At 43.3% G+C, this 25,365-nt stretch overlaps 1 protein-coding gene across 50 annotated transcripts in view; it reads left to right on the top strand.

Annotated features, from left to right (window-relative positions):
* The window catches only part of TCF7L2 (transcription factor 7 like 2), a 282,007-nt gene that overhangs the window by 70,408 nt on the left and 186,234 nt on the right, over positions 1–25,365 (top strand). For all 50 annotated transcript variants that reach the window (XR_012020586.1, XR_012020585.1, XR_012020582.1 and 47 more), the window contains one exon: positions 8,194–8,295. Coding sequence is in view for 45 of the 50 variants with exons in the window: in XM_072805299.1 (XP_072661400.1) it covers positions 8,194–8,295 (102 nt within the window). In the remaining 5 variants the exon portion in view is untranslated. The remainder of the gene's footprint in view (positions 1–8,193; positions 8,296–25,365) is intronic.

Raw genomic sequence — 25,365 nt, 5'->3', positions numbered from 1 at the left:
ACACCGTTACATGGTCCAGGAAGGACACAATCTTACTGTGTGCCCAGAGGTGGAGAGCTGGAAATATTTGGTAAATGGTAGCAATGACTCTCATCAGCTGCCCTACTGGTCATGAAATGTCTGGCTTTCATAGGCAAAGTATACTTACTGCCTTACTCACTCCCAGAAGTCACCCAAAAGTCCTATCCAGTCCTGGCTTGAAGCTGAAATTCTAGGATCTTTAGTGGTGTGTGGTAGTCTTTTTAATTTTTTCTGCCCACATTTTTATTTAAATTCTAGTTAGTTAACATATAGTGTGGTATTGTTTTCCGGAGTAGCATTTAGTGATTCATCACTTCCAGACTTAGGCCCAGAGTGAGGAAGAGGTTGCCCACTGAAGAAGAAAAAGTGATTGTCCAGATAGTGGCACGAGTGGGCCTGGAAAGGGGGTTTCTGGACTCTTTCTCTCTCTTGTGCTAACTCAGGAACACACAGCCCTGATTTTCAGAGTGACTTTTTTTCAGGAGGGTGGAAGGAAGGCCCAGGTCTCAACCCAAGGGGCCCAGCTGGGTTTGAGAGAAGGGCCTGGTGAAATTCTATCCAGCTGTGCTTCCCTGAGCTGCCAAACCGTGGCCTCCCTGCAAAACCACTGACCTAGGAAATGCAAAAATATCTCAAAGCCGGGTATTGAATAGCTGGTGGGATAAAAAGTTTTGGTTGTTGGATTTTTGGTTTGTTATTTGCTTGTTTGCTCAGTTTCCCCCTTACTACCGGTGGCCTCAATAGCTCTGGTAGAAATAGTTTTCTAGTAGCCTTGGAGGAAAATTTAACGTTTGCCCAGCGACCTGGGGGGATAAGAGAGCCGATCGATGCTGGAGAGGATGGTTCATTCTTTTGGGGCTGCTGTGCAATGTTCCCTGTGAGATACTACTGCTTAACAGTTGATAAGAAAACCAAAGGAAGGTAGAGAGGGGCATTCTGAGGCGGGTCGAGATGAAGTGGTCTGGAACTCTGCCTACTAGAAGGCCAGCTGACCCAGGGACCTCAGGCAAGCTGGGTCTGACTTCTACTGGCCTTAATTTTCTCCTTGGTAAAATGTTAGTTGCACCTTTCTGTTCATTTATTTTATAGGATTATTGTGACTCTGGTTTTGAACTCTAAGATACTCTATAAATGTGAAGTGATACTGTTATGACCCTTTTGATGGTTATGGATAGGAAGAAAAAGGTTAATTGCAAGGATTTCATTTAAAAATCTTGTAGCAACTAGGGATAGAAGGCAGGGATATTAAATTGTTGTCTTACACGAGGGCCTGATATGTTTTCCCCCCCATATTCCTTTAATGTTGAGAAGTGGGATAGTGACTTTAAGGGAAACATTCCTGAATTCCTACTATGTTTGGTGTCATTAAAAAAAAAAAAACGGGGGTGGTGGTGGTGGTGGAATAAAGCCAATCCTAGCATCTTATTTCATTTTCTTCTGTGGCTTTTTTCCTTCTTCAAGTTCAGAACATACCCAGCCTTCGAGGTCTTTGGTTTTCTTTGCCTCAGTAACTATAGTATATATTCACTTATGCTATATCCCAACCAGCCACAATCACATGTTCCTGAATTCTTTCTGTACAGTCACACTTTATGGACAAATAATGCCTCTTTAAATAGAGCCTCTATCTTAGGCTTTTATGTGGATTTTTCAAAAGAAGCAATTCCCAGGCTATGTTTTAAAAAACCTATAATGAAGCAACCTAATCTCCTATACCTCCTGCCTCTACGGGGAAAATTGCTCAAACCGATTTTGTATGGTGGCCTTGAGGATTCTACAGGATTGATGACTTCTGGTGTCATTTCACTGTGGAGGTATATGTGATCCAGGCTGGCTTTGGGAAACCTGTTGTTACCTGTATGATTCAGAGGGTAGGACAGGATATTAATCACAGCTTCTTATAATTTAACTACTCTGGATATATTGGGTTTCCCTGACCCCCAGAGCAGAATTATTTATTTAGAGAAGATGTACTGAATTTTCCATCTTCCAGTTCTGAGCAGTGAGGTAGGTTCTGAAAAGAGAGAGCCAAACGTGTTCTTTAACAGACCTGTGTTTGTGGCTGCAACGTGAGGGTGTGCCCTGAAGAAAGGCATGCGTGCTGTTAGCGATATCCTTGTGCTTCCTGTTGTCTCACTTGTGACGTTTTTCCATTTTCCTCTTAGGTTGAGTGGCTGCTGATGGCCTTTTCTTTTGTAAAGTGGAGGGGTATGAACATTATAGTCATGCTTTTACCCTTTCTGGCTCACACGTTTGTGGCAGAGTCGGCATGGCCTATATGACAAGGCCGCACAGGTTGGATGAATGGTCACCTCGTGGAGGAGGAAGGACTCATTGTTTGGATGTGATAGGCCATGGCTTGTGGTCTCTTGGTGTGGGTGTTTGGACAAAGCATTCACTTTCTGTTTTATCAGAAACAACTTGTATGAATCTCTGTTGCTTGGGAGAGTTAGGAAGACTAAGCAGTCATGACCTGTCATGAGCATGGTTTCCAGCAATTTTGAATTCTTGAAAAATGGATTTTCCTAGGGAGAAGCACACCTGCTGAGAAATCTTGGTTTGCAAAGGCTGTTTTGTTGTTTTTGTATGTAGGTAGAGGATGCCTATCTACCAGTTGGGAGGAGAGCAGGGCCTTCACGGTGTTTAAAATCAGTCCTTTTCTGAGGGACAGACTTTCTGTGGGGTCTAGTTTTCCAGAAGAGGCTGGTTTCATCTCCATGTAGCAGTGTTGAGGCCCCATGGTGGCCTCTGCTCCCCATCTTGCCTTAGTCCATGACCAATGCCATCTGTTGGTGGTGGGCAGAGCTGGCATACTGTGGGCTTCATGCCAGCTTTGTGATGTGTGAGAGTTGTACACACCGAGAAGCTCTGGAGAGAGGAGCTTCTGGACCTAGGAAGGTGATTCCCAAAGCATACGGGGCACATCATCCGTGACCTGCGGCATTTCTGCTTGGTGCCTTTTCGTGATGGTTTGATGACGTGGGACACATTGCCAGTGTTATCTGGGAAGTGGGTGAGAACTCTCGAACACGTGAACCTTTTCCAGTCAGAATTGCTCACGGTTTTTCAAACTTCCATTTTGGAAAGGAGGGATAGTTATTTCGGTGAGATTGTGGTCTAGTGGTTAGACCTTGTGACTGGGAGTCATGGCTGGAGAGCTCAGATTCTTTTCCAACTTTTCTCCCCAAACTGGAGTCTGCCAGTGACGATTCAATCCAAAACGTCGCTTTTGGGCCACCGAATAATCGGCTGTCTGGATTTTAGGCCCAGTGAAGGAATGTATCCTGTCTGACTGGAAATCAGGTCTTTACACATTCATTCCCTAAGACACGGTGGCACGAGTGGCAAACTATGGCCCAGAGGCCAAAGCTGTCCTGCCACCTCTTTTTGTATGGCCTGCGAGCTAAAAATGGTTTTTATTTTTAAACTGTTGGAAAAAAAAAAAAAAAAACCAAGCAGAAGATTTCCTGACACGGGAATGGCCTATGGAATCCATATATCAGTATCGATAAATAAAGTTTTATTGGAACACAGCTATGACATAATGGGTACACATGTTGCCCATGACTGCTTCTGGGTTACCACGACAGAGCTGTTAGGACGAAATGGTATGGGTTGCAAAGCCTAAGGTATGTACTCTGGCGTTTTACAGAAAAAGTTTGCCAACCCTGTCCTGAGCACGTAAAGGGATGGACTCCACTCGCCTCTCCATCCAGTGAGATGGCCTGACTGACAGGAAGTGCCGCCAAGCTGCTTGGTATTTTATCAGCAATGTGGAGTTTCCTGGGAACTTTGTCATCCATATCATCGTTGGCCTTTGAGTTGGCCTGTTTGTTTAGAATATTAAGTTTTGTACCAAGGCCTCAGCAGGCCTCAGATGCAGGTTCTCAGAGCAGCCCCTCCTCACCATCCTTGCTCCTGAAGCTGGTGTCATGAGGATGGGGTGCCTTGGTTGGGAGTAGGTTTCCTCAGGCCCACTTTCCTCAGGTTTCCTGGATCCTGCGAGCGTCTTCTGATTCGGAAGAGCCCTACTGGTTTGCCTTTCCTTGTCCTTATTTTCATTGGGGGCGGGGGGGGGGAGGAGAAGTTAGAGTTACATACCTTTTTCCTTTTTTTTGCTGACAATTTAACAGGCTTTTAGAGTTCCCTGATTCCATTCAGACCGTTGGCTTTGTGTATATTTTGAGACTTTGTCCACAGGTCTGAAGCTTAACTTAAGCTCCCTAAGACATATCATAAAATATGATTTGGGGAAAAACCGTAATGGGCCATGAGCAGAACATTAGTATTAAACAAAGGATGAAACACTTAAGCCAAGATGGCCTTATATATTTATTATTTTTTATTTTTTTGCAAAATGCAAGTTGAGCAGGACTCCATTTCAACAGTTTTCAATGCAGGAATTCCCATGGCCCTGTTTGATTGCAGTTTGCTGAAAAGTTTAATGTTTTTGTAGGCAATTCATAATTTCCACGTTGAGCGGCTCGAAAGGAAGAGAGCTGGAGCCCAGTGTTGTTTTTATAGTGGGATGGTGGGAACTTTTTTTTTTCTTCCCCAAAAGGATATAAAACTGAAGTTGGACCAGGGGGGAAATGTGGCGTGGCATGGCGTTGCGTTCCAGCCCTTTTGTAAATCCTAGATGCCTCCTCCTCCGGGTCTTCCTTTAGGACCCAACAGAAGAGAATTTCCCGCTGCCTAGTGTCTCCAGGAAGGAAAAGATTTTCCTCTAGGCTATAATCGTACCTAATTTCCTTTTTCTTCCCTTTATTTATTTATTTTCCTTATTAATAAGGACCAATTGTGGAAGATGAAGGAACCTGGGAAACCCATCACTTTTGGAGGAGGTTAATAACTTCCTTTAAAAAATCCTGACATAATACTTATTTCCCCAGAAGGAACCTCGTCGGCCTGAATGCCAGTTATTTCCAAGGGACGGGCACAGATTTGCGGGGGCCCAACCATTCTGTGGGATCATGTTGCACTGGGATGGAGAGGTTGAGGCTGTCACCGCGGAGTCCTTGCAAGCCAGCAGGATTGGGGCTGTCTTCCTCTACCATCTGGATTTGGTTAGCTCTCTCTGGGCAGTGGGGCCGAGTCTCATTTCCTCCAACCAGTAATGTTATATAGGCAGTGATCCTGGGCTGCCCTAACATAATTGAAAATTATGTGTATTGTAGGCTTGGAGCGCTGAAATGTAGGCTCATAAAAATATGTGGTGCAGGTAGCCTGCGGAGATTGGATATGGCACACAATGAAGCTTTTATGTAAAATAAGAATTATAAGACTCTGCATTAATATTGCATTATGGGTATGACAGTTCTCTGGTGGGGTCCTTGGGGCAGGTCTGTCACCTTAAACAAAGCCTAAATTTCCGAATTCTATGGAGCTGGGATTTGGATGTGATCAAATCAGTTTTGCAGATGGCCGAAGATGAAAACTTGTCTGTTAATCTAACCCTGCCCACTGAGGCATAAGTGTGTGGCACTCAGCTTGGCATTTTTCCTCACAGGTTTTTATAAGAGGAGAGATGAGTATTGGCAGGTGTCCCATTTTGGTTGGCCTCAAGGAAATGATACTATTGAGTGGTTTTGACCAATGAGGCTCATATATTTATGTGGCAGGTGAGAATGGGAAGCAGTCAAGGTGAGATGGGATGGAAGAGGTTCCCATGGTCCACTGGCTTGGGTTATATATATAGGCTGAGGGAGACCATGGAGACTTTTACTACAGTGGTTCTCAACTTGCGATGTTACTGCCCCCAGAGAAGATAATTGGAAATGGCTTGATTATAAGGGTGACAGAGGTGGGGGGTCGGGTGCCTGCTGGTATTTACTGTCTGGGAGTCTAGAATCCTTAAGTGCTGGGGCAGCCCCTCCATCACCCTTGTCCCAGATAGGAAAACCCCTTCAGTTAACTGATGAAAAACTGGAGGTCCGTAGAAGCAAAGGGATTTGATGCGAGGTATTGTGGTGAGTCACCAGAACTAGTAACTGGGTTCCCTCACAGAAGGGCCTTCTGGGTAACAGCTCTGAGGTTGTAGAATTGCTCTAACCTTGTACAGATGTAGGTCGAGAAAATGACTGTGAGCTTTGGCAGGTAGCTTGTGGGCCAGGGTCTTCCAGTTTAAGATGTAACTGCATTTGGTTTTAATTCACTGGACAATTGTATCTTTAAGGAACCTATGGGAAAGCTTGTGTGTGGCTTTCGCCCTTCATTTCATGTGGGATTTGAGCCAACCCCAAATCCTTCTTTCTGGACTGCCCTTCCCCCTCAGCTTCTTTCTGGACTGCCACTCCTCCCTGCCCCCCAGCTGTCCTTTTTCTTTATGACGAAATCTTTCTGGCTTAACAAGACCTACTCTGTGCAGTCTTCTCCAGTCTCTTTTCTCAGAAATACTGTCTTGCTTCTTGGCATTCCCTAGGCATGATTCCCTGAGTCTCTGCCACATTTCCACTATGTTCTGTCTGGACTTAATCTGAGTTTGTTCCCTCACATGCACATAAACTCTCTGAGGGCGGACAATCTTCCTGTGTCCTTAATCCTTCATGGGAAGGTGCTGTACAAAAAGTTTAATCCATATTCATTGAGTCAAATTTCCTGTACAATTTATATGAAAACTAATCGTTTATTTTACTTTGGGAATCTCTGAAAAGATCAAGATGGCCCCTTCTATTCCCTCCAAGCATTAATTGATGCATTAAACAGTTGGCCTTCAGAGATACAAAGGCTGGCAAAGTCCTTATTAAATGACTTAGCATTGTGTCTTCAGTTTTGCTCAGTGGTTTGAAGGTTTCCCGAGTAAAACTGGCGTGATGTCACCCACCAAAGTCAAGTGCCTTGGAGTTGCTTGCACATATGCTAAGTATCTCTGACTGGGCAAGCCACCTCACCTCACTTTTCCTTGTTTATACAGTGAGGAGTTGGATCAGTTGATCTGGTCCTTCTGAAAGCTGAACTATCACTTATGAAAGAAGTAACTCTCTTTCCCTCGTGCCATGTATTTTCCACCTCAGAGAAGAGCAGAGATAGATGTCATTGGCTTATACCTTTAACTTAATTTGTGTGGTAAACTTGTGTGTATTTAAGAATTTCTGGGACTCCTGGGTGGCTTAGTGGTTGAGTGTCTGCCTTCAGCTCAGGGTGTGATCCTGGAGTCCGGGGATCTAGTCCCACATTAGGCTCCCTGCGAGGAGCCTGCTTCTCCCTCTGTCTGCCTCTCTTCTCTCTCTCTCTCTCTCTCTCTCTCTCTCTCTCTCTCTGTGGCTGTCATGAATAAATAAATAAAATCTTAAAAAAAAAAAGAATTTCTTAGGACTTTTGAGATGAGCGTATAAATTGCACTGTGCCCTGTTTGTACATCTTTTACTGAGAAGTACTTTTTGTTTTCAAAGATTTATTTGAGAGAGTGAGCGAGTGGAGGAAGGGGCAGGGGCAGAGAGAGAATCTCAGCAGACCCTCTGCTGAGTGTGGAGCCTGATGTGGGGCTTGATCTCAGTGGGGCTTGATTTCAAGACCCTGAGACCATGACCTGAGCCAAAACCCAAGAATCTGATGCTTAACCAACTGAGCCACCCAGGTGCCCTGAGAAGTATTTTTGTTTTATAAGCTTTTGGGTTGGTTTTGAGGAGTTCCATCCTCACCTACTTGAGTAGTTTCTACTAAAGGATAGTTGCGCATATATACTCAGCTTTAAAGTGAAGGACGATGGCATTTTAGAAATGAAGGTCACTGAAAGAGCAGATCTGGAGTTGACGGTCTCCTAGATGCCTCTGGCTTGAGACTCCCATTTGCTTTCTTCCTTTGGAAGGCCTGTGTTGTCTCCTGTGTCCCTGTTGTCTCCCTCTCAGTGAGGCAGGATTAATGAGATCATGTTATCGGGGCCAGCCTGACGTTGGAACGCAAAGACCAAATTATAGCTGCTAGTCGTGTTGATGTTCTAGAAATGTGCCTGTTGAACCTGAGCTCTTGGGAATAACCTATTGGGATGGCATGATTTTTCTGTTGATGTTGTTTGCATGCTTTTCAGTTTTTCAGTGTTGTTATTTGCATGTCTTTACTCCTTTTAGTTTCTCATCTGTGTATCAGGCACCCCAGGAATTATGTCTTGGGATAGCAGTTTTGGGTTTCTTTCCTCAATTCATTTGCCATGTTCGTTCTGTTTTCTCCCTCCAGTATCTCCAGATGAAATGGCCACTGCTTGACGTCCAGGCGGGGACCCTCCAGAGTAGACAAGCCCTCAAGGATGCCCGCTCTCCGTCACCGGCACACATTGTCGTAAGTGACCTGACAAAGGCAGTTGCTTCCTTTATTGGGAGGAGATGAAGAAATATTCTTTTGTTGATAACAGGCCTTGCTTATCTGTTTTTCTCTTTAAAAAATATGTATTTTTGGATTATTCTTGGATATGGCTTATATCTAAAAGGTATCTATTTTCTGTTACTGGACCTTAGTGATGGTTACCCACCTGGAAATTTTGGAGATCTTCTCACCACGCCTTCCTCTTTGTGTTGGGTTGGTCTAGTCTTGTGGTCTCCATAATGGTGCACTATCACCATTAGTGGGGAGACTGGTGCCAAAGCCACTTAAAAAAAATACAACCCCCAGATCATTTTCTGAAAAACTCATTTTAGTGGAGGTGAGTTACAGAGGAGGGAATTAGAAAATTCAAAGGGGAAGCACTGAATTTGAGACTTTACAATCCCCTGCATCCCCCAATTTATTTTAATTGTTAGAAAGTAACATTCTCCATTAACATCAGCACAATTTTATCTGGGCTGATTGATTGTGAACAGAGTAGAAGTGAATTTGGAAAGGCTTAAGTTAAATGATCTGTACATCCCTGGCTTTGAGAGCCTGTGGGTTTAACATTTGTTTTTAGCAGTGAGAGATTATAACATAAAGTGTTATAAAAAATATATGTAGACATATTTTTAATGTACTTCTGGATTTTGTAGGCTCTGACAGTGGAATTTATAAATTAACCTCTCGAGAAGATGGCTCAGCCTTATTAGAATATTCTCTTCCATATATTTGTGTCATGAGCTGGACTTCATACTTTTGAAATAATTAATGGAAGACTCATTTTTATAATGAATCTATGACAGGTAGAATTATGCAAAGCTTGAAATAATTCATGTATTTTTTATTTAAGTATCATAAAATGTTATCCATTAATGTATTTTGCCTCTATGTTAGTTGTAATGTCTAAAAATGGCAAAATGATTTTCTTAAGTGGAAAAATCTTAAGATGCATTGTGTCAAATTTCAGGCTAACTGCCTCCTTACTTTGTAGCTTGCTATAATTGAGTATATATTATTTAATGAATTATGCCTCTGTTATATGAATATTAAATATATGTGTATATGTGTGTTGTACATATTACAAAAGTGATTTATTCCCGTTAGGCCACATCTTGAGTCATCGTTTGTGAAAATGTTCTACAAATTCTTATGTTACAAATGAGGCACATAGAAAGGTTGATATTTTCCCAGAAGCTTCCTCCTTCCTCCAACCCTGCAGTGACATGGATGCTCATGATTACACATACTCCTCTAGTGTCAAGATTTCAGGGCTGGAAGTAACCTTAGATCATCTCGGCCCAACCTGCTCTCAGAAAAGGAAACAGGCCCAGAGATGCCCTAAGTGAATTGCCCAATGTCACACGCTGAGTTAGTGGCCAGAGCGAGGACTGGACTCAGTTCTCAGCTCCTTTTCCGGGGCCTCGTGGCATGTTCTTTACGAAGGGAGTAGAAAGTAACTTTTCTGTGGCTGGTTCTGTTCTGTAAACTACAAATTGGGTCATAATCAGGGACAGTGTCATAGGTGTAAGGATGTTGTTGTCCTGGGGTTCCGATGCAGGTTCCTTGGAGAAAAGTGAATGCCATATAAAAAACATTTTAGCAATATACAAAGATTTTTAAAAGTGGGAGAGTTTCAGCGTCCTAGAGGAGGGTAAAACACGGAAGCATGTCCTTTCCACTTTTCCTGCCTCCCTGAATTTCTCATTGTGTGTCTAGGCTTTGAAATTTATTTCTCTGCTTTTGGAAATGCTTGGCAGGGCTGCTCCCCCATCCCCCCCTTTTTTAAGCTACAGAGAAAGGACATTATCTTTAAAATCTCTTGGAGGCTTTTTTCCTCTTTGAGTGGAGAGAAGGTATCGTGCTTAGAAGTGGCTCGGACTGGACATAGTCCCTTGTGGGTGTGAGTGGACACCATGGGTCCACACTGATGACCATCACCCAAGGGTGAGAGTGAGGCAAATCCATTTCTAGAGCGCTCCTTGATGCTGCCTCCCCAGAGAGCCTGTGAGACCGGTTGTCACAGTATAGGCCCTATGTACTTCTTTTCATATTTAGAAGTGAACACTCTGAGGATGTGGAGAGACCTTTTATTCAGGGCCAGTGTGGATTTTGGCAAGGGGAGCCCAAGGAGACTTGGGTTCCTTTATCCTCTGCTGTGTTTTGCACAGCCACCACATTGAGCACACACCACACTTCAGATGGAGTCCCAAGGAGCCACAGCGGCAAGTGCAACTTTAGTGCTCTTTGCTGTGCTCCTGGGGGCCTGGGGAATGAATGACCATTGCCTAGAGGTTTGGGGCTCTGGAGGGAAGGTGGGCTCTGGGAGCTGCATAGAGCAGAAAAGACCTTCAGCTGGGAGAAAAGGAAACCAAATCTGTGATATATTTAATGCTGTAGCAACTGAATGGTGTCTTTGGTTATATGGATTAGCATCATAATTGCATTTCTGACACTAAGGGGTGAGGAGGAAGTGCTGGAGTGGAAGGGGTTGGTAGAGGGATACAGGCAGGTCTGGAGAAGAAAGTCTGTGGTTGCTGACCTCTGCATCCATCCAGTGGTCTCACACAGCTTTTGGAGTAGAGGAGTCCTACACCTGGGGACTGTAAACAGATGATCCCCTTTTCACTGGACCTAGGGCAGTATGTCAACTAGAATCAGTTTGGCAGGCACAGTGTGTCTGTGTTGATATAGGGCACGTTCTGGATTATGGCTGATGTATCATTTGGGTCTGTGTACCGCTCAGCATTGACCCAAAGAGTCTGGGTTGTGTTCAGCTCTGCTGACGAATGGCTAACTCTTCTCCAGACCCTGGGCTCTTCCTCTCATTTTGTTCTTCTTTCTTTTAAAGAAAACTGTTGTCACATCACATTGTTTCATCAGACGTGTTTCAAAATAATTGTCTAAGGATTTCTTCCTAATTTCTCCGAAATTTGGGTTTATTGTAATTTCTGGGCCAAGTTATTTCATAATTATTTCTAATGTTTTCTTTTGAAACTAGAGAAGTGTTCAGTGTTTGTTAGTAATCATTAGAGACTATCACTATCATCGGTTGCTAGGAAAATAACTTTCTCTAGTACCCATTTGGGGCAGGATTTTCACATGGGAATTTAAACTAAAGCTTTTTGTCAGAATATTTTAATCTAGATTTTATTTTCATGTGGTTAAGCGGGTTACCACATTGTAACAAAGTAGATGTGTAGAATAAATACTCTTAATAGTAGAGTTCAATTGATCAAATAATAAATTAAGAAGCAAGCACCACAAATACTGCATCTCGTTTATTATAATCCAGTGGTTCCTAGTCTGTGGTCAGAACAGAGAAGATGTCCGAAAGATGATTTCCCAAAGATGTCTTGGAAAAAAAATATATTTTGGGGGGGTAGCCAAAAAGATAGGAGTTTATACAACAGATCCATCTCTCCCCTCTTCTTTCCTCCCTTACACCCTCTCCTTTTCCTGGCCTCTGGAAGCCCATTTGTTGATTCACATAACCAGTGATATTTTAAAATTTATATTTTTAATTCTTTGCACCCCCCCCCCCCACTTCCCCCATGAGGGCCCAGCAGCCGGTTGTGCTAAGTGGTTGTGCTTGAGTCCTGGCCCACTCACCTCCAGCGGCCTCTAAGCTGTAGGGTTAGGAGCTGCTCCCTGGACACCACCCCCGGTTGTCTTTGCTATACAAAGACTTTCATTTAACTTCCTTTGTACCCAGCAGAAAAAGATTCTGTACCAAAAATGGTGGTATTTTGGTATAGTATGTATCTTACAAGATGGCAAGAGGCTTCACAAGTTCCAACCATGTTATCTTGGGGGCTTCCTTTTGAAGTCGTGGAATTTTACCTTGGGGTGAATTTCTAGTCCTTCCTGGTCTTGTGTGTTTTATTGTGTAATGAGCATTGAGGTATGGGATAAGAAAGCAGCTTGTATCCCGAGGAGCAAGGCCTGCCAGACTGTGGTAGTGTACTTTTTTTTTTTTGTGGTTCTTGCTTAAATACTGAAAGAGGGCAGAAAACTTATGAAATATAGCGTGATGGGAGAGCTTCAGACAGGGTCTCTGCTTGCCTGCATTGAGCATTTTCAAGTAAGCTCAGAGGGCATGGTGAAACTTTGGCTTTTTGAGTCTGAAGAGTTTGGGGGTAGGGGGTATCCCTCATAGTTAGTAAGAAAAGCTACTTTGAGAGCATCCTATTGGTTATTAAACACATGTGGATGTTTCAACGGATTATTGGACTTGGGCTGTATTCTCATCTGCTCCACTGAGTGCTTACTGGCAGTTGCTGGGTGCTAGCAGGTTCTGTGCTAGATGCTGAGGCCCATTGCAGCCCCTACCTGTGTGGGAGGCACTGACAGTGCCAGGGGTCAGGGGCGGGGCGGCGGGGAGTATAAGTCCTGTGGCCGTTTGACAGTGAGATGGGATTTCCACTGAGAAGTTTGGTGAGGATTACAGGCTGGGACAGCCCCCTGAGGAATTGGCGTTTAAAATGAGATGTGAAGGATCAGTTAGAATTAGCCAGATAAAGGGGTGGTTGATGAGAGAATGTTCCAGGCAGAAGGAAGACCACGTATGTAGTTCCTAAAAGGAACAAGACCTTGGCTGTGGGAGGAATGGAAAGCCAGCTACAGTGGCTGCAGGTCTTGAGGGCCGAGGGAGAGTGGCCTGGGGCAGGATATGGTGAGAACTTGGTGTTTGATTCTAACCACCGTAGGAAACCCATGAGTGGTTTGGCTTGTGTTAAACTGCTGGCAGTGGGGATAATGGTTGAGGTAGACAGATTTAGAGGGAACGTCAGCAGATTCTGCTGAAGGATCACATGCTGGCACTGAGGGAGAGAGAAGTTAAACGTAGGTGGTGGGGATGCCACTCACCGAATGGGGCAAGTTGGGGGTGGGAAAATTGAGTTTTTATCTTATTTTTCATTTTTATTTTCTTACGCCAGCTTTATTAGGATGTAACTGACATATTACATCATATGAGTTTAAGGTGTACCATGTATTGATTTGAGACACATACTGGAACATGACTACCGTCCTAGGGTTAGCTGATAGCCCATCACATCACATAATTACCAACCGTTTCTTTTTTGCTGTAAGAATATGTGAAATTGATGATTCTCTAGGCAATTCAAGTATATAATGGTAATTGCCATGCTGTGCATTAGATCCCCAGAACTTAACTCATTTTCTAACTGGAAGTTCATACTCTGACCAGCATCTCCCCATCTCCCCACCTCCCAGGCCCTGGCAACCACCACTTTACTGTTTCTGTAAGTACAGCTTTTTTTTTTTTTTTTTGATTCTGCATAGAAGTGATTATCATGAAGTGTTTGTCTTTATCTGACTTATTTCACTTAGCATAATACCTTCAGGTCCATCCATGTTGTTGCAGATGGCAAGATTTCCTTCTTTCTTGTGGCCCAGTAATATTCCATTAGATATATATGCCACTTAAAGAAATCCGTTTATCTGTTGATGGGCACCTGGATTGTTTCAGTGTCTTGGTTACTGTGAATGATGCTACAATGAACACGGGAATGTAAATATTTCTTTGAGGTCCTGCTTTCATTTCCTTTGGGTATATACCTAGAACTAGAATTGCTGGATCAAAGGGTAGTTCCATTTTTAAATTTTTGAGGAATCTCAGTCCTATTTTTCGTAGTAGCCATCCCAAATTACATCCCTACCAACAGTGCACAGGATTGGCTTTTTCCCACATCTTCACCAGCACTTGTCATCTCTTGTCTTTTGATAATAGCCATTCTGACAGGTGTGAGGTGGACTCTCCTTGAGCATTTCCCTGACGATTAGTAATGTACACCTTTTCATGTACCTGTTGGTATATTTTCATTTACCGTCTTTGGAAAAATGTCTTCAAGAGTTGCCTTTTTAGAGAGATTCAGATGCTAGGTTTCCTGACCCCCACAGCAGTATGGCAGTATGAAATGGGACTAGTCCAAACTTTTAATTAGTCTCTTGAAAGTAACATCAGCAATCTGTTAAATTTAAATTTATTTAGAATATATTTAGGGTAGGATATAGACTCCTCCCTTTCCTTCACCTGAATTTGGATAAGTAGCTTTTATTGGTTTTTCTCTTGGCCTTGTATTTGCTATTGATCAAGCATTGATTTATTCACTGATTACCCCAATATTTAGTGGTTGCTTACTGTGTGGGGGGGAAAAGCATTCCAGATTCTGGGAGAAAGTGGAGTTGATGATGAAGGATTATAACAATAATAGCAAATAAGCCAGTAACACTTCCTATGTGCCAGGCATTGTTCTAGGTGCTTTACTGATGTTCGGTAACTCCTGTTTCACAGAGGTGGAAGTAGGCACAGGATGGTTAAGTGTTTGCCCAATTGTGGGAGTCAGGATGTGAGACAGGACAGCCAGCCACAGCATGTTATCCTCTCTGCCCCTGATCATGATGATGGCAGGGAAAGATGAACAAAGAGTCACAATGCGGTGCGCCCAGCACCGCTGGTGGGGAACACCAAGGGCCCGATGGGGCGGGTGTGGCTCAAGGAGAATCCACTGGTGCCACTAGACAGTGGAACATGAGGTTGGCTAGGGTTTGTTTTCTGGGTGTCCTTGAAGTGGGTACTGCAAAGGTGGGTACTGACACATTGTGGGCAGGGAGGGCATGCTGCCCTGGGGCAGGTTAACTTTGGGTGATGTGAAGGTATGAACCTGTGCTGGTTTCCTAAAAGCTCTTCCCTGTGCACCACCTCCACTCTCTCCATTGCGTATATACTTTCCCCTTGTTTTATAATTTTCCCCATTTGTCTATGACTCAGCCAGACTTTCTAGAATACTTGGCATGTGTTTCCTAGTAGCAGCTGAGTCAGAGCTTTCCCATTTCACAGACAGAACTGTGGTAAGGGTATCTATTTTGTCTGTGGATCTAAAGCGAGCTTGTGAGCACTTCAAAAATAAGATTATTTTTTGTAAGGAGGGCTGAGAGTGTTTAATACTGAGAAGCAGGCCCCCGAGTTATTTTATTGGGGGAAGAAGCTGTGGATAGGATCTGTTTTGCTCTGAATAGAGAGTGGGGTAATTCAGCCCAAACAGTCTCTACTTAAAAGTCCACAGTTCCTTCCCTCTTTCCAGAAAATACTCTATTATGAGGAATTCTGAAGTTCTTGAGGTTTGAGTTGATGGTGTGGCAGCTGACCACTGAGGCAATGGACAATATTCTACGAGGGAGGATTGTGTAAGTTTGGTTGTATCCCCTTCAGATTAGAATCACAGAAACTTTCATAACCTTCCATCACCTGTCCCTTCTGTTGTTAATCACTGTCCAGAAGTGGTCCGTTGGCCACTGTGTTCCTGAACACAGAGATGGGGCATCTGTCTCCTGATGGAGACCATTTCCTTTTGGGTCAGCATGGGCTCCTAGAGTTTTGACTTTTTCTTTTCCCAAGGGTCTCTCCTTGAAATGCTCACTCTTTGATGTGTGTGTGTGTGTGTGTGTGTGTGTTTTCTAAGATTTTATTTATTTATGCATGAGCAACACAGAGAGAGAGAGACAGAGGCAGAGAACAGGCAGAGGGAGAAGCAGGCCCCATGCAGGGAGCCCGATGTGGGACTTGATCCCGGGACCCCAGGATCACGCCCTGGGCCCAAGGCAGGCGCCAAACGGCTGAGCCACCCAGGGATCCCTGATGTGTGTTTTGATGTCCAATGCCACTCATGCTTCCAGTCACCAATCTTGGAAATTTGAAGGTAGCTATTGTCCATTCTTCCTTTATCACCAAGAGTCCATTCTTCTTTCATCACCAAGACTTCTGTTTGAGGTTATCCTCCATTGTAAGTCACATCTTCAGTGACTGATCCTGAACTATTTAAGGACGGGAATTGCAACCTTTCCATTAAAAAACAACCTTACCTCTTAAGCCAGTGAAATTAATTTTTAGGTGATAGCTTTCCTCATTCATAAAATTTGTGCTCATTGTAGACAGTATGGAAACTGGCCCATGATCTTGCCATTCAGAGATTATATTATGAATAATTTGGCATATTTGGTATGTTTTCTCCTAAGGCTTTTTCCTGAGTGCATTAATATTTATATTTGTTTTTCACATTCTTGAGCATATAGTAGTGCTCAATATTTGCAGCCTCGTATTTATTTAAAAGGAAAATTGCTATAATGAATAAGCGCTTCCCATGTCATTAAAATTCGTAAGGGTTTTAAATGATCACAAAGCAGCCCATAACATGCATATGCTCCCATTTGCTTAATCAGTGCCGCATTGTTGGGCCTTTAGAGTATCCTATGCCTTTTATTTTTACTATTCTAAATAATCCTATGATGAACATCTTTGCCCATAAATCTTTGTGTCATCCCTGCCCCCCCCCACCCCCCCGCCCACCCCAGCCCTCTTTATTATTTCTCAGGGCAGATTCCTAGGAAGACAGATAAAAAGAGAACAAAATCTTTAAAAATTTCTTGATATGTAGCCACGGTATTTTCAATTTTTACAATTATCAGCATGTGTGAAAGTTAGATTTTACACGATCAGAATGATTTTAACATCTCTGGGGAATTTAACAAAAGTTTAGGCTTTTCCTGGGAGAAGATTACTTGTATTCCACCGAGCTCCAGAAAAGAGATCCATCCAGCCCATCCACCTTCGGCTTTCCCAAGACTTTTCACTTTCAAAAAAGGGAGGGGGGAAGGCCTCTTAAATAGTTGGAGGGTTTTTTTTTTTGTTTTTTTTTTTTTAAGATTTATTTATTTATTTATTTATTTATTTATTTATTTATTTATGAGAGAGAGAGAGAGAGAGAGAGAGAGGCAGAGACACAGCAGGAGGGAGAAGCAGGCTCCATACCGGGAGCCCGACGTGGGACTCGACCCCGGGACTCCAGGATCGCGCCCTGGGCCAAAGGCAGGCGCCAAACCGCTGAGCCACCCAGGGATCCCCAGTTGGAGGTTTTAAAGTCTGCTGTCATTATCATGGTTTTATAGAATTATGTATATTCATTTTTGATAGCTCACACTGTAACCCTTTAAATGCACCTTATTAGTCCTCTGAATCTATGTAGCACATTTAGGGCTCTTTTAGAGGTCTTGGAATATAGTTTTATAATCTCAAATGACTGTAGAGGTTTTTTTTTTATCTTGGTCAGGAATATGACTCTGGGGCCGCCTGGCTGGCTCAGTCAGCATCAGACTCTCCATCTCAGGATTGATGAGTTTGAGCCCCATGTTGGGGATAGAGATTACTTTTAAAAATAAAATCTTTAAAAACAAAAAAAAGAGAATATGATTCTGGATTGTGTTTCTGGGGAAACATACCTACTTGTCAAAGATATTATTTATTGCTCTGTTTAAGATCACAGTGAGTGCGGGCAAGGCTGGCAGCCTCCGATCATCCTCGACCATTTCTCAATGATGCGTCTTGTGCTTGGGGGAAAAGTCTTTGGCAGCTGTGGGTTAACATTTCCTGACATTTGTCTCACCGAGTGTTAATAAGGTTACTGGAAAAAAGGGTTCACTCCTAAAATAGGTTTAGGGAAGCACTGGTTATGTGCATTCAGTGAGCTTCTTTAGGTCAGGATGTCCAATCCTCTGGATGCTTGGACCCTCAGGAGGCAGTTCCTAAAGCTTGCTCGACCCCAGAATGCCTCTCGGCATCTGTAGAGACAGGACTAGAGCGACCCTGGAAAGTTGTTTTAGTTTCCGCACCTGCTCTGTTTACCAAGCGTGGGAGCCTGTTTTAAATCAACATCGATCTACTTAGAGTTCAACTCATGGTTTTAGCCTATGTTTATCTTTCCAGTAAATAAAACAAAAGTATTCATTTGGCCCCCATCCTGTCCTGCTTGTCACTTCTTGCCTTGCTGATTAACTCTATGTATGGGGCTTGTTTCTCCAACCAGATTGTAAGTCTCTTGAAGCCAAGGAGCCCCAGAGTTTCTTTCTTTCCATGTGGTCTCCCTGTGCCCCCCTAACCCCCACCCCCTTACTGTTAAGTAATTAAGCAGAAAACCAGTTTCTGGTGAGGGCCATAGTTGATTTAGTCTGGAAGAAGCATAACTTCATTGTTACCTTAGAGTTTTCAGAATCATCCTGGTTAGCACAAGAGCTTATCCACGTTTGTACTTTCTACCTGATGGGGGAGCATGTTTTAGAGAGCACAATTTTGTGTTATGACATTGTGCATGGTTTGCCAGTAACTTGATAATCCATCCTTATGCATTCCAGTTTGCGATGGAGCGTGTCAAATCGCCACGGTGGCGTTTATATGCAACATGCCTAACACAAAAGATCCAGAAGGTCAGGCATGTAGGGTTTCTGTCTCTTTGCAGTCTTGGCTTAAACTGACTCTTCCTTAGGAATCTTGACATGGGGTGCCTGAACTTTTGGAGAGAGTGCCCAATTGGGAAATACAGGGCGTGATGATTTATTACAGGAAGTGGGTATTTTCAGCAATGATATTGTAGGGTATATGGAGTGATTTTGTGATTGGCTTGTTAGTGGCTTGCAGGTCAGATTTTCATCTCATTTAATAAATTAATATAGAGGGAGAAAACACCTGGATTTCAGAATTGGTCTTTGGAGTGTAGTGGGAGCTGAGGAAGGAGGGATCATGGAGGGTCGGGCTGGGCAAGTTTATTGTTAGGTTCGTTTTGCATATAAGGTTGTGGAAAAAAAAAAAAAGGTTGTGAAAGTATGGTGAGTTAGCTGAGTTGCCCAGGATTCCATGGGCAAGAATGGCCATATTCAGATAATTAATCCAGGGCTTGCTCCAGCACCATGCTGTCCTCTGAGTGCCCGTGAGCCATGGGAAAATTAGCATGTCCAGAATCTAATTCTTTATTTCTACCCTTTTCTTACTTGTTGCTCTCAGCCATCAACACCACAATAAAGAGTAACAACATCTGCCGGTTGTGTAGGCCCCAGACCTTGGAGTTCATCCTGGACTTCTCTTTTGCTTTCACACCCCATATTCCACCCATTAGTCTGTCCTGTGGGCTCACAATCCATCTGCATATTGTATCAGCTTTGCCCTCAAAATATTGTGGAATCCGGCCCCTTTTCACCACCTCCACTATTACAACAATGACCATTGTGGGGCTCACTTGGTCTGCCCTGGCTTTCCCCCATTTCCTACCTTTATGACTTCTCCACTTCTGTCCCTGTGCTTCATTTCCATACTTGAGATGGCCTTTTAAATCCTTAGACAGATGGTATCACATACTTCTACCGAGGATCTGTAGGATACATTTTGTCTTTTGAAAGAGGCCCAGGCACCAGGTATGCTTAGAGGATTGTGTTGGCTGGAGAAGAGAGGGCCGGGGGGCAATAGTTTGAGTGAGGCCCCCTTCATCAATCATACGCTAGTGCAGCAGGATGCAGCAAATGTCTGGGTCTCTCCTCTGCACCCCCAACCCCAAGCATGACCCAAATGCTTCCCAACTATACTGCATCTGAGCCCTGCCCTTCTCCAGAAGTGTGCAGTCTGTCCAGCTATATCTTGTCTGCATTCAGAAGCTTGTGAAGGGGATCCCTGGGTGCCTCAGCCATTTTGCGCCTGCCTTCGGCCCAGGGCGTGATCCTGGAGTCCAGGGATCGAGTCCCACATCAGATCAGGCTCCTGCATGGAGCCTGCTTCTCCCTCAGTCTGTCTGTCTGTCTCTCTCTCTCTCTCTCTCTCATGAATAAATAAATAAAATCTTAAAAAAAAAATAGAAACTTGTGAAGAACTCTGGGTGGTGTGTGCAATCTATTCCAGCCAGAGCCTGTTTAGTCGATGGATCTAGGCAGTGATTAAGTGCAGCATTGAGGCTGTTTAATAGGCTTGGATGTGGGGGATCCCTGGGTGGCGCAGCAGTTTGGCGCCTGCCTTTGGCCCAGGGCGCGACCCTGGAGACCTGGGATCGAATCCCACATCGGGCTTCCGGTGCATGGAGCCTGCTTCTCCCTCTGCCTATGTCTCTGCCTCTCTCTCTTTCTCCCTCTGTGACTATCATAAATAAATAAAAAAAAAATTAAAAAAAAATAGGCTTGGATGTGATGGGATCACTATGTGTCCAAGTGCAGTGGGGCAAAAGCATCTTGTTCTCCCCGCTTCGAGGGTGTGAGTTGCTTGTTGCCTGTTTGTGCCACAAGGACATGGTCTTTGTAGCTCAAGTGCTAGGGTGAAGAAAGTAGCAAATGTTTACAAAGGCTAGAGAAGGCAGGCAGGCAGGCCGCCTCACAGGATTTGGGACTAGATCATTTCATGGCCCCCAGAGACCAGGTAGGGTCGAGGTAGAGGGGTGCCCATTATGGAGACCTGTCTTTGGACCACACCTCTTCAAGTTAGGCCTGACACAAGGATACATGTAAGATTCTAAGATGTGTTTTCTTGGTCCTTTCAGACTCAGAGGAGAAGCCAACCATGATGGGTGGAGATAGAACATATAAAAATCTAAAAAAAGTATTACACTAACAGAATGGGGACCATAGCTGGGCAGAAGGGCTCCCAAGGAACCTTCAGGATGATTCAGTCGAAACTCGGGAAAAAATATTTTTTTATAACGAGGTAGTAGCCCCCTTCAGCCAAAGCCTACAAATGAAGGAATGTCTGAAACCCAGAATTTCAGTGGCCAAGGCAAGGCATTGTCAGAGATCAAACTAATAAGTTCATCTGGGAGAAACCATTTCCAGTTTTAGAATATAGCCAAGCATCTCTCTTCCATTCTTCATCGAGCCCCTTCCCATTCCCACTTTTATGAAGCACTTGATTGTATGCTTTTTATTATCCTTTCTTCTTAAGTGATCTAGTTGTTTGCAGGTACTAAGAGTAATCCCTATGTACTGACTTTCCAGTATAAGAAACCAGCTGTTGAAAAATGGAGTAGGGTTCTGAACTGGCATCTATCTCCTCCCCATTGTTTGCTGCTAACAGCATCCTTCCCCAGCTCCCCAGCGACTGGGAACTAACTTTCCCTGCTCTCTTGATCAAGGTAGACATGTGATGGGGCGGGGGGGAAGGGTATGTTATTTAAGCAAAGATACTTAGACTTCTTCACTATACAGAGTGTAAATCTGTGCTTGTTTGCAACTACTCTCTCTCTCTTTCTCTCTCTCTGAATGGAGGGGGCTCGTTTAATTCTCTATAATCAGCTCCAATGTGGGATGATCCAGTTAGGAAGCCAATTAGTCTGAAATGTCTTCTGTCACCTAGAACCCAAGGAATTCTAACTAATATAGTTTTCAAAACCTCAGGCTTATGATAAATATATTGTTTCTTCTTCGGAATTTTTAATTCTTTTTTTGTTTGTTTTAAAAATATTTTATTTAATTCAATTTGTCTGAATTTTTAATTCTTTTGTATTAGAAGTGCTGAAGCATGAACTGATTCTTCTGGTACTGTGTAAATAGGAACCTGTGTGACTGGAACCCACTTGCCTTCTTCAGAAATGGATTGATTTGTACTAATCTGAGAGTTACTTTAAGAGGTAGACATAATCTCCATGATTTTCTCCCACAAACAATTTCTAGAGAGCGAGGCTTGTGTGGGAAAAAAAAAAAAAAGAAGCAGTTTCCATGGTTTGCTCCTGTGGTCACAGGGGAATTTTGAAAATTAACTTAAGGTATTTTCATAAAATTCCTGTTTTCATATTTTTAGTTTCTCAGAGTTTTCTGACTCCTACTTCATACACTCTGCCGAAAGCTTTCTTATTTCTTCTTGTTCCTGGGAACAATTAAGGAGTAAGCAGTCAATTAATAGTATTAAGCACTGCTCTTTTTGTTGAAAAATGTGATAATAACCCATATAAATAAGGAGGTGCTGCTGTAACCTCAGTGATCTCCTCTACTTATTAACACTTACTTATATTATTTTGGAAGCACTACTTTCTTATCATGGATAATTGGTGGCAAGCTGAGTGTATGGGTGTTTATTTCTGTGTGACTTATTATTACAATTGTACTATTTGATGAAGGGTCTACCCATTTTCCTTAAAATACCTGTAAACCATAAAAAAGATCCTGTAACTCCAAAAGTCTGAAACTATTGTTCCAAGGACTCTGAGCAGAGTGTAGTGTTTGCACCTAGACTGCAGGCTGGGTGCAGTCTGCTTGGAGCATTGTGTTGAGAGAGATTCTGAGGCCTTCTATGTCAGGGCTCCAGTAAAAAGAATGCATTAATAGATTAATATCTGTCAGGGGTGAAGAAGGATAGAGCAAGGGAGAGTGGTGGTGTCACAGCTGTCATTTCTCCTTTAGACAGTCAACTTTTTTGGGGGGGAAGTGTCAGAAATCGAGCTCCCTCTTGGATCTATTAGATCCCAGGGAAACGTCCATTAAGATGTCACGGCAAACAAAATTCTTATGACTCACCACTTAAAAACCAGTTCTAAAAGAAGTGATGGGAGAGAGGAACATTTTTCATCAGCACCAGGAATGAGAATATGTTCAAGAAAATGAAGCTAGGCTTGGAGCTGGTGTGGCTTACCCATGTTGATTGAGTCTACCAGTTCCTCCCATGGCTGGGATACCTCTTTGCCATCCGTGATTGATAGTTCTTGCAGGACAAGAAGGGACCAAGTGTGACACACAGATTCAGCCCACGTTTTGTGCATCACATCTGTGAATGTTTTGCAGTGTACACAGTCCTATTTTCGACAGTTACTAAAAGAAGGATTTGAGGAGTGAAGTCCACATCGCTCCCTTCTGACCTTAAAACTAAAAGTTGCGCGGTAAGAAGAAGTGTCTCAAGAGGGTGATAATTTAATTTTTTAATTTGGAAGGGTAGGCTTTGTTTGTTTGTTTTTTGGTGCATGCCTGTGAAGACTCTTGTCCTCAGTTACTCACTATCTTTGCTTTGAGTCTGGGCCTTATGTGAGATACAAGCACATCTCTTAGGCCAACAATCTCATGGTTAAGTTTCAGAAGGTGATTTAAAAAGTCTACCCATGGAGAGGCAATGCGGACCTATGGTGAGCTAGCACACATTTGGACCTCCGTGTGGAATAAATGAGTGGGCAGAGAGGGCGGGCCGCTGGCACGGGGAAATGGGCTAGGGTTCCAGGGGTGGCCAGCCCCACATACAGAGGCCAGCAGGGTTGGGTTTGGCCAAGTATTCTGGTGTCTGGATGCCTATGTGAATTTCCTCCAAAGGTTTTGAGCTGGCAACATGGAACCTGCTGGATGTGGAGCCAAGGGTGGGGATTGTCGGGATCCTATTAGGCACAGGGGTGTGATACCAGAGGCCAGAATAGAAGCCAAGGCAAGGGTTGGGGGCACTTTTTGTCATGCGCTGTCAGTCCCAACAGGATTGCAAATCATAGACCTGTGCCCTGCTCTCTGTCATGCTAGCTCTTCTGTTCCCCATTTTTCTTTTACTCTCAGACTTAGTCCTGGATGGACCCAACACGTTGCATAGAAACTTAGTTGTTTTCTTGGTGCAAAGCTCTCATCGTGACATTTCAGAAACAGATTCAGTGAAGAATGGAGACATGTACTCAAGATCAGGGTAATACTGGAGGTTTACTGAGCACTAACTGGTTACTCTTGTACTAATTTGCTCTTGTAAGTAATTTACATGATTGGCACATTTAATCCAGCACCTTACGAGTTAGCTGTTATTACTACCCCATTTCACAGATGAAGAAGCTGAAGTGTAGCAGGGGGATGGCATGCCCACGGTGACACAGAGGGTGTCGCTGGAATTGAATGCGGGGAGCCTGACCCTGGCACTGGGGCTCTCACCCATAGGTGTCATATTGCTTCTGTGGAGGGCAGGCATGCAGCCAGGGAGGGGCGGGTTTCCGGACGCAAACCAGGCTGGAGGCTGGTGCCCATCAGGCTGCTGCACCACCAGGAAACTCCAAGCCTGTCGTGCCTTTGTGATGCTGTTAGTTCCTGTGGAGGAAATGAGGCTTTGTGGATTCCTAGGAGGAAAATGTATGAACTCTTGGCAGTAGAAAGGAACCAGCAAAAGGAGATTTGTATCAAGACGAGCCTTCCATTCGTCTCAAATTATACCTCCTTTCACACAATGTGGGTGTGTGCCTGCCAACTTGAGGGCAAATTACAAATCTTTCTGGTAAGTTACATTGGATGGAAGGCTTTTGTGGGTACTTTTCTCAGATCACCAACCATTTGGTGCCAGTCATCTACACTCTAATTTATCTTTTGTATAAATTTGGATTTTTACGTATTGGAGTTTTCTAAGACAGTTGGCAGTTCTAAGACCAAAAAAAAAAAAAAAAAAAAAGAAAAGAAAAAAAAACAGTGAAAGGGACAAAGGATAATACAATAAACGCACTCATTACCTGCCACCTAAAATAACAATTATTAATCTAATCCTTTGTGAACAAACAAACAACAAGAACAAAGAACAAAAGAACAAAACTAAACCTAGGTTCCCTTCCCTGGGAAGAGATCCTTCTCCAGAGAGAGGACCACTGTTAAAATTTGATGTCTCCTTAGTCTAGGCCTGCATACTTTTCCATATGTATATATTTTCCATTTCCATATATATACACACACACACACATACACACACACACATATATAATGTATTATAATGAATGTTGGTAACTTTTTAGATAAGTGGTTTCATATTTCATAATATTCTACAGCTTGTCTCTTAGTCTCTCTTACTCAGTCTTGCATTTGAATTTTACCCATGTTGTACATTTAAATCTATTTCAACCATTTTAACTGCTATGTACTACCTCATTGTATGGGTATACCAGTTTCCTCATTCCTCTACTGAGTTATTTGAGTTTCTTATGGTTTTCAAAGATTAAAAAATCTTAAAGAAAGTTACTGCTGTAGTAATGATCCTTGGGGTAGGCATAGGTGGGCATGTGTAAAGCATTTCTCTGGAGTTCGTCCCATGTAGACACATTAGTAAGGCATAGGTTGCTGGTTTTTAGCTGTAGTTCACAATGTATGTCAAGCTCTCCAGAATGTTTGCATCAATTAGTATGTGCATCACCAGCATATCATCACTTTCTCTCCCCACATTTTCCAACAGCATTTACATTGTCAAACTTTGCATTTTTGCCAATCTGATGAGTGTGGTGACATCTTAGCATGTTT

The sequence above is a fragment of the Canis lupus genome, chromosome 29 (assembly GCF_048164855.1).
Source record: "Canis lupus baileyi chromosome 29, mCanLup2.hap1, whole genome shotgun sequence".
NCBI lineage: Eukaryota > Metazoa > Chordata > Mammalia > Carnivora > Canidae > Canis > Canis lupus.
Note: the sequence above shows the minus strand (reverse complement) of the source record. Positions and strands in the feature narration are given on the sequence as shown.